At 40.6% G+C, this 11,376-nt stretch overlaps 1 protein-coding gene across 6 annotated transcripts in view; it reads right to left on the bottom strand.

The window, feature by feature from the left end:
• Positions 1 to 297: 297 nt before the first annotated feature.
• The window catches only part of nrxn2b (neurexin 2b), a 1,099,331-nt gene continuing 1,088,252 nt past the window's right edge, over positions 298 to 11,376 (bottom strand). For 3 of the 6 annotated variants that reach the window (XM_072459234.1, XM_072459236.1, XM_072459235.1), the window contains one exon: positions 298 to 1,502. In XM_072459234.1, the coding sequence (XP_072315335.1) occupies positions 628 to 1,502 (875 nt within the window). In that variant the 3' untranslated portion in view covers positions 298 to 627. The remainder of the gene's footprint in view (positions 1,503 to 11,376) is intronic. The other 3 variants (XM_072459238.1, XM_072459239.1, XM_072459237.1) reach the window with 2 other exon arrangements.

Below are 11,376 nucleotides of genomic sequence, written 5' to 3'. Positions count from 1 at the left end.
TAAAACAGAAAATAAGCAACACATTTAAATTTTAAGGTAACTAAAGATTATGCAATTTATTATTTTATGGAGATTTTTAACATTTATTTTTTATACTTCGAAATTAGCATTAGCATTGAGACGCAAAGACCTCCCTTGTAAACAAAGAAGTGCCGTAACATGTTTGTCAGTGAATTCCACCCACAACTCGTAATTATTCATTTTACCGTGACTTGACAAAAACTGAAGACAGAAATAGAATTGGACAGTGTGCTAGGTGGATTAGTACTTTTAAGACAGTCCCCTTGGAGCCCCAGAATCCCCGTAGACAGATATTGTTAATCTAATATTTGACATTGCGACATTGTAAAAACCTGCGAGAAATGTGTCTGTTTGTATATGGATTCAAAAGCCAGTTATGAGCCGCCAATTTCTGGAGCTAAGTGGAGAGAATTTGGCTGGCAACCAAAGTCTACCTTAACGCTATCAAAGCCATCAAAATTTCCCCCTGCACATTTGCTATTCTTGTATACAAATGTTGGCTGTGTATCTAATTGAATTACACGTTCCTGGTAATACTAAATTGGATATGATATCTCACTCTCTCTTCTCTTCCCGCCTCCGACACCCGTCTGCTATGCTCCCTCCTCACACGTAGTACTCCTTATCCTTGTTCTTCTTGTTCTTAGTGACCGCTTTGGCAGTGCTGGGCTGTTTCTCCTTGACCAGCGTCCCGTTGCTCTGTGTGGCCGAATTGCTGATGTAGTTGCGACTCTGGTCCACTTGGTAGGAGCCCTCGTCCCGATTGCGGTACTTGTACATGGCGTAGAGCAAGATAAGGATGCACAACGCCGCGGCTGCTACGATACCGACCACCATCCCCGTCGTGCTGCTCGACTGCTGGACCTCCACGGCTCCTGGCAGACCTCTTTCCGGAGATGTTGGATCTGGAGTGGGGACATGGGGGAAATTGGGGGGGTGAGTTATTCCCGGGACTCTACGATGCCCGGGATCGGAAGAAGGATGCGCCGGTGGAAGCAGAACCTGATCGCGGGTGTTCATTTTACCCGCTGGGATGTTATTGTTGTTGGATTTGAGACGGGGACTAAGCTGGTCGGGTGGGGCGGTTGGGGTGGACGCCTGGGGTGGGATTTTGGAATTGGGCTGGCGGGAGAAGTGCCGATCGCGTGGGTTCTGCGCGGCGACACCCCCTTCGGCGGCAGGTGGTGGGGGGAGGACCGTCTTGTCGGTGACCATGGCGTTTTTGTAATAATCTTCGTCATCCGACTCGGTCATCTCCCCCGAGCCGTACGCCGAAACCTCCATGGGCTCGTCGCAGTCCTCCTGGTCCATGGGGCAAGGGGGCCGGCCGTTGGGTAAGGGGAGGGACTCTTTGGTGGTTTCGAGCAGCGTGAGGAAGGGGCGGTAGGTGGTGGGGGGCGAGGGGATAACTGGGTAGCGAGTGGCAATGGAGGGGGGGTCTAGGGAGTCCACGGTTATTATGGGCAACACTAATTCACCTCCTAGGACAAGAAACAGACAAGGGAAAAGAATGTTAGAAACCGGTCTTGTTTAGAACTTCTCACAGGTTGTGATTAAAGAACACCAGTATTAGAACAGCACTAAAACTTCAGGTTAGTTACTCTTGTCTATTTAAATTAAGGTTAAACAAAATGTTATTGCTTTTCTATGCTGTACCGCTGACTAGTCTAACCTAATCTATAAGTTAGTTATTTTAATACATAATCATAATTTACAAAAAGCATTTAACAACACAGTTCAAAGTCTAAGTAGCCTATGCTGACTAGCCTAGCACTCACATCATTGTGCTGTTTAAATAAGAGAGCAAACCACGAGGTACAGGTCACTTACATCAACAAATTGGCCGCATGATTTTTGCATGAAAAAAAAAATTACAAAAAAGAAAGCTGTGTAAGATTGTTCTTGGATAATGATAAACAACTTCCCCCCTTATATAACATTCTCTCCGCATTGTTGAGGCATTTTGTCCCCCCCCCCATTACATTTTAATGTGAAAGCAGTCCCATTAGCTCAAAGCGTTAGCATCTTGTAAAAAGTAGGCTACATGTCCTAATTTCTTTTGGTAGACATTTCAATCAAATTGAGCATATGCAGAATTATTAGAACAGTTCAAATTACGTCAAATGTCATTAGGGGGCAAAGAGTTAGTGCAATTCAAGACAGTTATGCAGGATATAGAACACATGTTAGCATTTCTGAATTGGGCTCAGATAGTGATGAAGATAAAAGTAACAGAAACACTGGCTCTTCCACCGCAGCAGAATGGTACAGCTCGAGTCAGTATGACATGCAACATGACGTCTGTTGTTAGAGGAACCGAAAAGTGCAGCAGGTTAATGTTAACAGTTAGTCCAGAGTGGACTGAGCTGAAAGCTGTTTTTACAGAGTTAAACTCACATTTAGCCTATTAAAACGTATGAGGTCATGTCATACTAACCCGACCTCTACCATAGCACCAAGTGTTTACTAGTCATCAGAATAATCCAATACAAAACATACTACAGCATCAATCATGTCTTTGGCACTTTGTGGGTTTGATGAGGTGAATCAGAGTGACCTTGGGAAGAGGTCAGTTACTTAAAGGGACGCTGTTATCAATATTCAGCACTCGTATATACATTGTTAACCAGGGAACAGACTTTGTAAGAGAAGCTGAATACAAAGCCATCAAACGTTAGACACAGTTCAATAAAATACGTCTTTGGAATGAAGCAAAGTGTGAAAGCTGTGAAGGAAAAAAGTACTTCAACTTGAATAACTTGTCATTTCAATAGCTTCGCAGAAACGAGCCAGTTTCTATGGCAATGGTTATTTTTCTCCATATTGAGCTTCTGTCTGTGGAGGGCTGCGGTTCACCTTGACTGTGGGGACTGGCGAGCGATGGTCCTTTTGAGTAACAAGGTCAGTCAGCACATGGAGTTTAGTCTGGTCAAAATTGAGTTTCATATTGTACAATAACTCCCTGCGATACTTGCAAAAGCGTATACTCTCTGCACGCCTAAGAGTGTCGGATAAGGAGGAGCTATCTGAGCTTTGCCATCTGTCTGTGTGTGAGATGCTGCAAATGCAATTTCAAGCTTTCTACCTGCTCCTGGTGTACGGCCCACTCATTACACAGGGCTTAGCTCCGTGTACAATGAGTATATGTGGCTTCCTTTGCAAATCCGAAGAACTAATAGTGGTAGTTGAGAAAAGCAGTGATAAAATGCTCTCTGGAGTTTATAATCTCATCTGAATGCAAGGTTGGCCTGTAACGATCCAACATTAAAGTGCGTATGACAGGCTTTCATGTTTTCTCTTCCTGACTTACATGTGATTCATATTCATCATAGTTTTACCAGCAGTTTAGACGAACTTACTGGAGAAGTTAAAACATTACTTCTGAACATTTTTCATTTATAGATACGTTTCATGCCGCGCTGTGGAATATTACAGTCTCTATGGAAACAAGCAGGAAGAGGCTCCTCCAAGTACGAGTCAGGTTTGTGGGGATGCAAGCTCACGCCCAGTGGATGTTTTCAGTGCAATACAAATAACTGAAATGAAAAAACATGCTTTTGTCTCGATTTTTTGCCAAAATGTATATCTAAAGGTGTTATTATATTTGTATAGGTTTAACATTGTGTAGTTAAAGTTTGTAACAGGCTGGTTGCATGTCTGTCAAGTCAAACGATAAACTTTTTAGTCAAATCTTAAAGTTAATGATTATGTTTTGGTGAAATGAGTCACATTCACTTTAATTATATCATTATTATCTTCATCCCTGTGGTTTTTTCTCACTAAAATACTAAAATGCCTTTACTAGTGCTTCCATTAACTTGACAGTAATTGATGTTTCCGACTAATTTACTTAAAACAGTAACAATGAAGTGAATGAGAATCTTGAAACTAACCTCTGCTACTCAGTCATTTTGTCGTAAAACATGTTCCAACATCAATAACTCGTTTTTCCACAGTGAAAATGAACCGCAACTCTCAAACCCAGACATATCAGGTTTGCCATATTGTCATTTCCGTTTCCTGACTTGTGTTGTGTGCAGCTCTGATTGGACAGTTAGCACCCTCGGGTAACGGGACAGGCACTACTAAGAGTTAAAGGTTGGAGACTATCAAGAACCACAAGGACGGAGTTGAATCCAAGATACACAATCGTTGTAAAAAACAGGGTAATATCTTTATCTTATGCAGGAACAAAATGTATTATATCAAACTGAAACTGAACGGTGCTTTCTCAAGGACAAAAAGAAAAAAAATTAAATCCATATTCAATTTAAATAAAAGGCACTTGAGCAAAATGAATGTAATCAGCAATAATAATACCTACTTCAGTGCTTCAGGAGAGACACACACACACACACACACACACACACACACACAAACACACACACACAAGTAGTTTTAACTTCCAGAGTGGGGTGATTTTCTTTGCTTTCTTTCCAACTTAATTCTTTTCGTGTCGGAGAATTCAGGACACGAACGTGATCAACAAAAAGACAGAAAATACCATCTTAAACGAGCACCAAAGACCTTTCAAAGCCAACATATTTGACTCCTATTCAATTTCTCAATCTGACAGCCAAGTGGCGAAAACATGCAGAAGTAATATTTTTCTCGAGCCTAAAGTGCATTTTGAACACCCGTACGACTTGTGTGTATTTACTCTGCGGTGAGCGCTTTGCAAACATCTTTTCTGTGTCAGTCACGTCTCGCTTTGCCCTCGTCTATTTGAAATATTTAGTGCAAAAAGGTTTTTGGAGATTTGGGAGCGTTCTGCCATTCAGCTTTGATTAGAGGAAAAATTCACCTTCATAATTTCAGTCCAACTCTCAAGCACAATAATGCAAGAAAAATAGACATAAACGTTTTTTTGAGCCTCTAAATACATGCAGTCAGTTAAAATATGGAGGATGTTTAGATGAAAGCGGAGTTGGTAGAATTTACGGAGTCTTCAGCCTGGGCACAGATGTTGCTTTGAGTTGAGAAGTTTTATTTCGCTGGCAAAACTTTTAGAACAGTGAGAGATAAATTGCGCAAACTTCTGCTTTTGACTGCCACATTTTGTTACGTCTTTTTATGTCCTACAAAGAAGGATCCGGCGATATTTTCATTTGACAAAAGAGTTAAAAGGCGGCTGGTCCAGGGCAGAGGATATTGTGCTCTATGTGGCGTTCCACTGCTGCGGTGTTTCTGAACAGTTTGGAGCAATTGTTGGACGCTTAAAATCTTCCACGTGGAAAAAATACCTCATCTGGTTTGGAGCGACATTCAGAGATTTCAGATTCTAAGACGATTACAGGCGATTATTCATATTGTCCAACTTATGCCCGTCTTTGTTTTTCAGTTTTATGAAGCCAAAAGTAAACCAGCCCTTGTTTAGGCCTGACAGAACTTACTGGAGAAACTAGTAAAATATTTCTAACCGTGTTGTCGAAACTTTACTTAGAACTGCAACGATTAATCGACTCAAACGCATTGATCGCGACTCTAAAATACCTTGAAAAATGTAAACTACTATTGTCTGTAAATTCTCTTTCTAGAAGCCTTCCGTCACCATATATCAACCTTTATTTGTTTGATAATGTGTTTAAAATGTATAATGTTCGCTGACTTGTCGACTACAGAGGTAATTATTAAGAACAGTGACATCGTACTTTCACTGTTAATCGTTATAAGTCTATGAGGGACAAAGGCTTTATGTTGACAATATTACATTATTTGAACTTTTGTATTTCTTGCATTGTTGCTTCAGTTCATATTTCTTTTTAATCATAATTGTTGTGCATTGCTTAATGTTTTGCTCATCCCATTACCAGATTTTTCCTCTCTTAAAAGCGTGAAAAACATAAATAACTTTAAAGTTGAGCATTTTAATGGTCCTGACACATTCCACACTTCCTTAACACATTCCTAGCATGCTAATTATTCACAGTGATAAGTTTTTTTTTTTTTTTACAACTTTTAGCGGAGCAGTTTTTTCCCGTCACGGTAAAGCTAACCACAACTAACATGCTAACGGTGCCCTTCCTGGTTCTCAGAGATTAAAAACCCTTAAAGTAAATGCAAACAGCACATAATCTGACACTAGCAACTGCGTTTGAAATATATCTGTCCTGGGAAAACACAAATTTGCAAATTTAACTATCAAATCAGCTAGCGCCACTGCAAATTGTTGTTATGGCCGGACAGAGCAGTAGTTTCCCCAAATTATGTTTTATTCTTATTTCTGTCGCCTTTTGAACATCTACTTTGTACTTTTCATTTTGCCTCTTATTATTACACCTCGAGTAGAATTCTTACCATCTGCTCATTGTTAATCAGTGCGTGTAGCATTTAGCACGCAGAGAGCTAGCCACCGTGACCCCGCTAAAGCTAACTCGTGTAACAATGGCACGCCTGGCTCGTCTGTCATCCATAGGCCCGCCTGCTCCAGCTTGAAAGAACATTTACAGGTCGTCTCTATAGAGAAGCTTCTGTGATGAATTATTGAGGAACAGGCGGCTCGCTGGCGGCTCTGATCTCTCATATAGCGCCGACCCGAGCTTGAGAATGAAAAGTGTGTGGGAGAGCGGGGGTCGCACGGAGGATTTCTCACGCACACAAGATCAGATCGGAGTGGTTGGTTCTTGTTTTCCGTATTGCCTCGTGTGGAGGGTATATATACTTGTACCTATACATCGATGCTTGAGCATGTTTACTGAGCGCTAAAAATAACTGTGCTCTGTGTTTGTGTGTATTATCTGTAAAAATGATGGTTTGAGGAATTGTTGAATGATCTGTATATATGAATATTAACAGAATAATATTGAGCCAAAGCGCATGTATTTTACTATTAACCCTTTGTAACAATCATAGAAGTTTAACTGCTTCTGAATTTAGTAAGTACATACAGTAACCGTTGGTTAATCTGCTCGTTCTTTAGTGACCAATGACCGCTTCATTGTTTGATTTCTGAACAGTTTGGATTGTTATTGGATACGTAATATGCAAAATTGACTCTTTTGAGCTTTTAATCATTTTAAACATACCTGGACTAGTTTAATGCTAGTTTGATGATTCCTGTTTAGTCACTACTGACGTCGTAAGTCGAACACCAAGATCTTCTGTGCTGTTTATATTGGTCCATAAATCATCTCCAAACTCATTCTGAGCCTTTCTACCTCAAATCACAGGCATTAGCATGTTGGGTTTGTATAACTCCCCTCAGTAAGTCTAACTTCTGCTGCCAGTAGATGAAGCGCTAACTCACTTCCTGTTCTGGAAATGCCTGACTCAGAGTCATGTAAAGATGCATTTTAAAGTTAAGTTCTAAAACCTGAAATATCAATGCAAAGGTACAATGCTTAAAGAACAATACAATAAATAATAGATCATATTTTGTCATGTAAATCAACAATTGTATGTATTTGTGTATGAATTGTAAACCTAGTATAGTTTATGTAGTTCTGGAGCCTATCTATAACCACAGTCACTTAATACCAAGTTTCCCCACAGTTCTATATAAACTTGTATAATGACTTTTCTTGCGTTAACGTCCTCATATATGTCCACTCCACACTTCCCCTGCGTCCCTCGGCCCTCCTCTGCACGTGTTTCATGTTCTAATCCAGGTCGCCTCCTCTTCCCATCACCAGCGCTGGATTGGCTCGCGCTCGCCTCTAATTGGCTGATGTAATTAAGCTTCCTAATGGAGTCAAAGTTTAATTAGTCCGCGGGGATGGACGGGACGGGGAGGTTCTCTTGCTCCCCAAATTCACCTCCTCATTTCATCTCCTCCTTCTGTGCAAAGTCTCCACGCCTGAGTCGGAACGCTGGAAAACGTGACGGGAATCTCGATGACAGGCCAAAACTTGCAGAGAATTCTCACCTTTGTGGCTTTATTTGGGAATTTGGAAGGTGTAGTGGGTCAAAGGTCACAGCTTTGGCTCCTGTTACAGTTCCTCATTAAAAACATACTTTTTGAGGTTCGAGAAATGGTGCAAGGTTGAGTAGTCTCCAGATCTGGAAACTTGTTGGGATGTAAACTAAACACTACATTTTGAGTAACTGTATTCTGATACAGTCATGTTTTCATTTGGTGCTATTCAGAGTTACTTTACCAAAAACAAAGTGATATATTGCAGTATTTGATCGTGCAATTAAGGCTTCAAACTGCTCTGCATAAGTAAGAGAAATCGAACACAGTACACCGCCCTTTTGATTTATCTTTCTCTAATTAGTTATGAAAAAATGTTGAACAAAAGCGGCAGCCAACAGAACCGTTTTAATCCTGTCATGTGATTTTATACTATACTATAATGCTACTTAAAGGGGCTGTATACATTTTTTTTTCATGTAATAAAGTAACGCCTGTTTTCCCCAGTAACCAGCTCTTAGTGTCAAAATGAAACCGCTGTGTGCCGTCTGCATCTAATCATTTTGCGTTGTACTCTTTGCAAAGCAGAAAGTGTGATGTTAGCATGCTAATGTTTGTTAGCTTCACTGTGACAGCAAACTTCGCTCTGGGAAATGCACTCATAAACTCATCGCTCAAGTCAACTGAAGTAGCTCTGTTTTTTCCCACCTTCGTTTTCAATCTGGTAAAACTCTCGTACGGCTCCTTTAATGCGAAAGTGTCCAGAACTCTGTACTCTGATTGGACCACGCAATGGAGCATGTTACAAAATGCACGTATACAACTTAAACACACTTTCAAAGTAAGTAACACCGGATAACACTGTCACACCTTTTCTCTCTCAAGCTACTTCCAGCGTTTGTTCTTAGTCTGATTTGAACTGTTAACTGTGACGAGTGTGTAAACGGCCTTGCACCCTCTAAATTGTTTTAATGTGATTACATTCTGTGTAGTTATTCAAATGTCTCGGAACGAAAGTAAGAACTCAGTAATCCTTGTGTGATCGTTCTTAACAAACTTAAGTCTTCAAATCATCTGAATAATCTGATTACGAACTGGACTCCGGCGTCTTTTAATGCCCTAAAAGTTGTTTTAAAATTCAACTCAACGCATACATAACGCAACATACGTTAATCACCTCGCAATTGCAGTAGTTTTGATAACCGTCCATCTTTTTCATGATGATACAACTTCTACACAAGTCCTCATTATACATTATAACTATTATATATGCGTTATGTTGTCACTGTTTTGGTTGTAAAGATACTACAGCGCACTTGTCTACTAGAACATCACCAAATCAGACCTTGTAGTAAAACCACGCGGTGTATAATTTGCCGAATGTCTGTGCCACTGTCTGGTTGGAGGAAGTGTTCAGGACTCTCCAAAATGGTCAATTACTCAATAAACTCAAGGCTAGTGTTCCCTGGTTGAAAATCAAAACAAAGAACATATTTCCTTGAGTTTTTGTCCATCCATTTCCCTTTTGGGGTCGCGGGTGACTGGAGCCTATCCCAGTGACTTCGTGCCTTAGGCGGGGCACACCCTGGACAGTGGCCAACTCGTCGCAGGGCCAATATTTCCTTTAGTTTTTGTGTTCCTATAGATTCTAAATAAAGCACAAACGTCATGTCTACCTAGCAAACGTGACACGATCTCAAACTCCCTCTCGAAACCCTGCCTTCATCGCACATCGACGCCAAACGAACGCTACCTCCACGTGCTAATCTTCTTGTTAGACTTAAACAGCGATGGAGAGAGAGGAAACACCGGACAGTATCACTCCTTCATCCTCCCTCCTCTGCCTCATCCCACTCTCCCTTGTTCGTCCACTTCCCTCTCCTCGGAATTCTCTGGAACGCCGAGCTTGTTGTTCGTTTTTTTCCACCTACAAAGTTCCTGCCTTGCAAGGTGAGTCCGCAATCTCCAGCCCACCGCGCGCATGTTCGCGTGGGCCGATCGCAGCGCTCAACCTCCTGGGAGATTAGGCCCGGGCATATATTGTTACCGTTTATTTACGATAAGCAGTAGGATCGGGGTCTCTATTTCGGGCGCAGACACCTACAGAGAGGGAAGGAGGGTGCTTTACTCCTAAGCTCCTTGCCGGGTGTGTGGCGATCTTAAAGCGAATAGTATGCAGTAAGTGGATTCCTTGTGAAGGCTTAAGCATATGTTCTATCAGTTGCAGGGAAATAGGACGGCGGAAGAGTTCACCAGAAAGAGAAACGTGATATTGCACTGAGTTGGTGCGCAACCTCTACAACTGTTTGATTGGTAAATGTAAGGTGGATAGGTTAATCAAAAAGAAGTGGTTTATAGAACCTTTTTGTAGCATCTAATGTCATTTTTGTTGTTTTTTGGAGGACGCGACTCTGACTTTGCTGCTTTTTTCTGTGAAATACGGTTAAATAACAGGAAGTTTACCGTATGTAGTGGTGAGATTAGATGCTTTTCATAAGTTTGTTCCTGAGCTGTGTGTGCGCCAATCTCTACAAACTGCGAACTGTTTGACTGGTAAATATAAGGTGGATAAGTTAATCAAAAAGAAGAAGTGGTTTATAGAACCTTTTTGTAGCATCCAATCGTGTAGTGGTGAGATTAGATGCTTTTCATAAGTTTGTTCCTGAGCTGTGTGTGCGCTTCCTTTTTTCCTCCAAGTAATCAGTTGGATTACTTTTCGAAGGCGTTATTAGTAGTCAGTAATCAGATCAGTTTTCCACAGTTATTGGACCAACACTGCGAAAGTGGAGTAACTGTCTAGACTTCTATCTGTCTAGATCTGATTTATAATGCAACGTTAATATCATTTGAAAGACTAAAAAGGCTAAGTGCAACGAAACGCTAACGTTTGAATGATGCATTATTGACAACATAAAGCTTGAACTCTCTTGAAAGAGAAACTGCAGACTCAAGTAAGACTATTGTTACTTCATTCAGAATATATTAATGAAGTTGGAGTATGGTGCTAGAAAACTTGATTTTAAAAAGTACTCAAGTAAATTTAACCGTAGTTGTGTACTTAAAAATATTGACAAGTATAATATAGAATAATTCAAGTGTGTTTTTTTGGCAGAAACTACATCCAAACAATCTTGATCTATAAAATGACTCAACCACGTCCTTTGGTATGCACGAAAAATACCAAAACTGTGTATATATCTGTAAATTTGGCCATTATTTATGTTACTTGTGTTCAGTAACATAAATAATTAAAGTTTTAAGGTGAAATAAAAATGCTAAGCAGTACAAAGAATTATTCAGAGACCTTCACAATGCTAAAAACGACTATTATTTGTAGCCTAACATTGGTTTTTGTAACTTATGTGAGCTCCTCTGGTGTATTGGATGTGGTTCTTGACAGTTTCCAGGCGGTTGGGTCTTGGTCTAGTGCTTACAACAAAAGGGAATTCAATATTTGAACTATGACCTGTAGCGCTGTCAGAAGTGGAGCTAGAAGCTGCAAA

The sequence above is a fragment of the Eucyclogobius newberryi genome, unplaced genomic scaffold, assembly GCF_026437365.1.
Source record: "Eucyclogobius newberryi isolate DKJ021-1_F unplaced genomic scaffold, fEucNew1.0.hap1 SCAF_22, whole genome shotgun sequence".
Lineage (NCBI taxonomy): Eukaryota > Metazoa > Chordata > Actinopteri > Gobiiformes > Gobiidae > Eucyclogobius > Eucyclogobius newberryi.
Note: the sequence above shows the minus strand (reverse complement) of the source record. Positions and strands in the feature narration are given on the sequence as shown.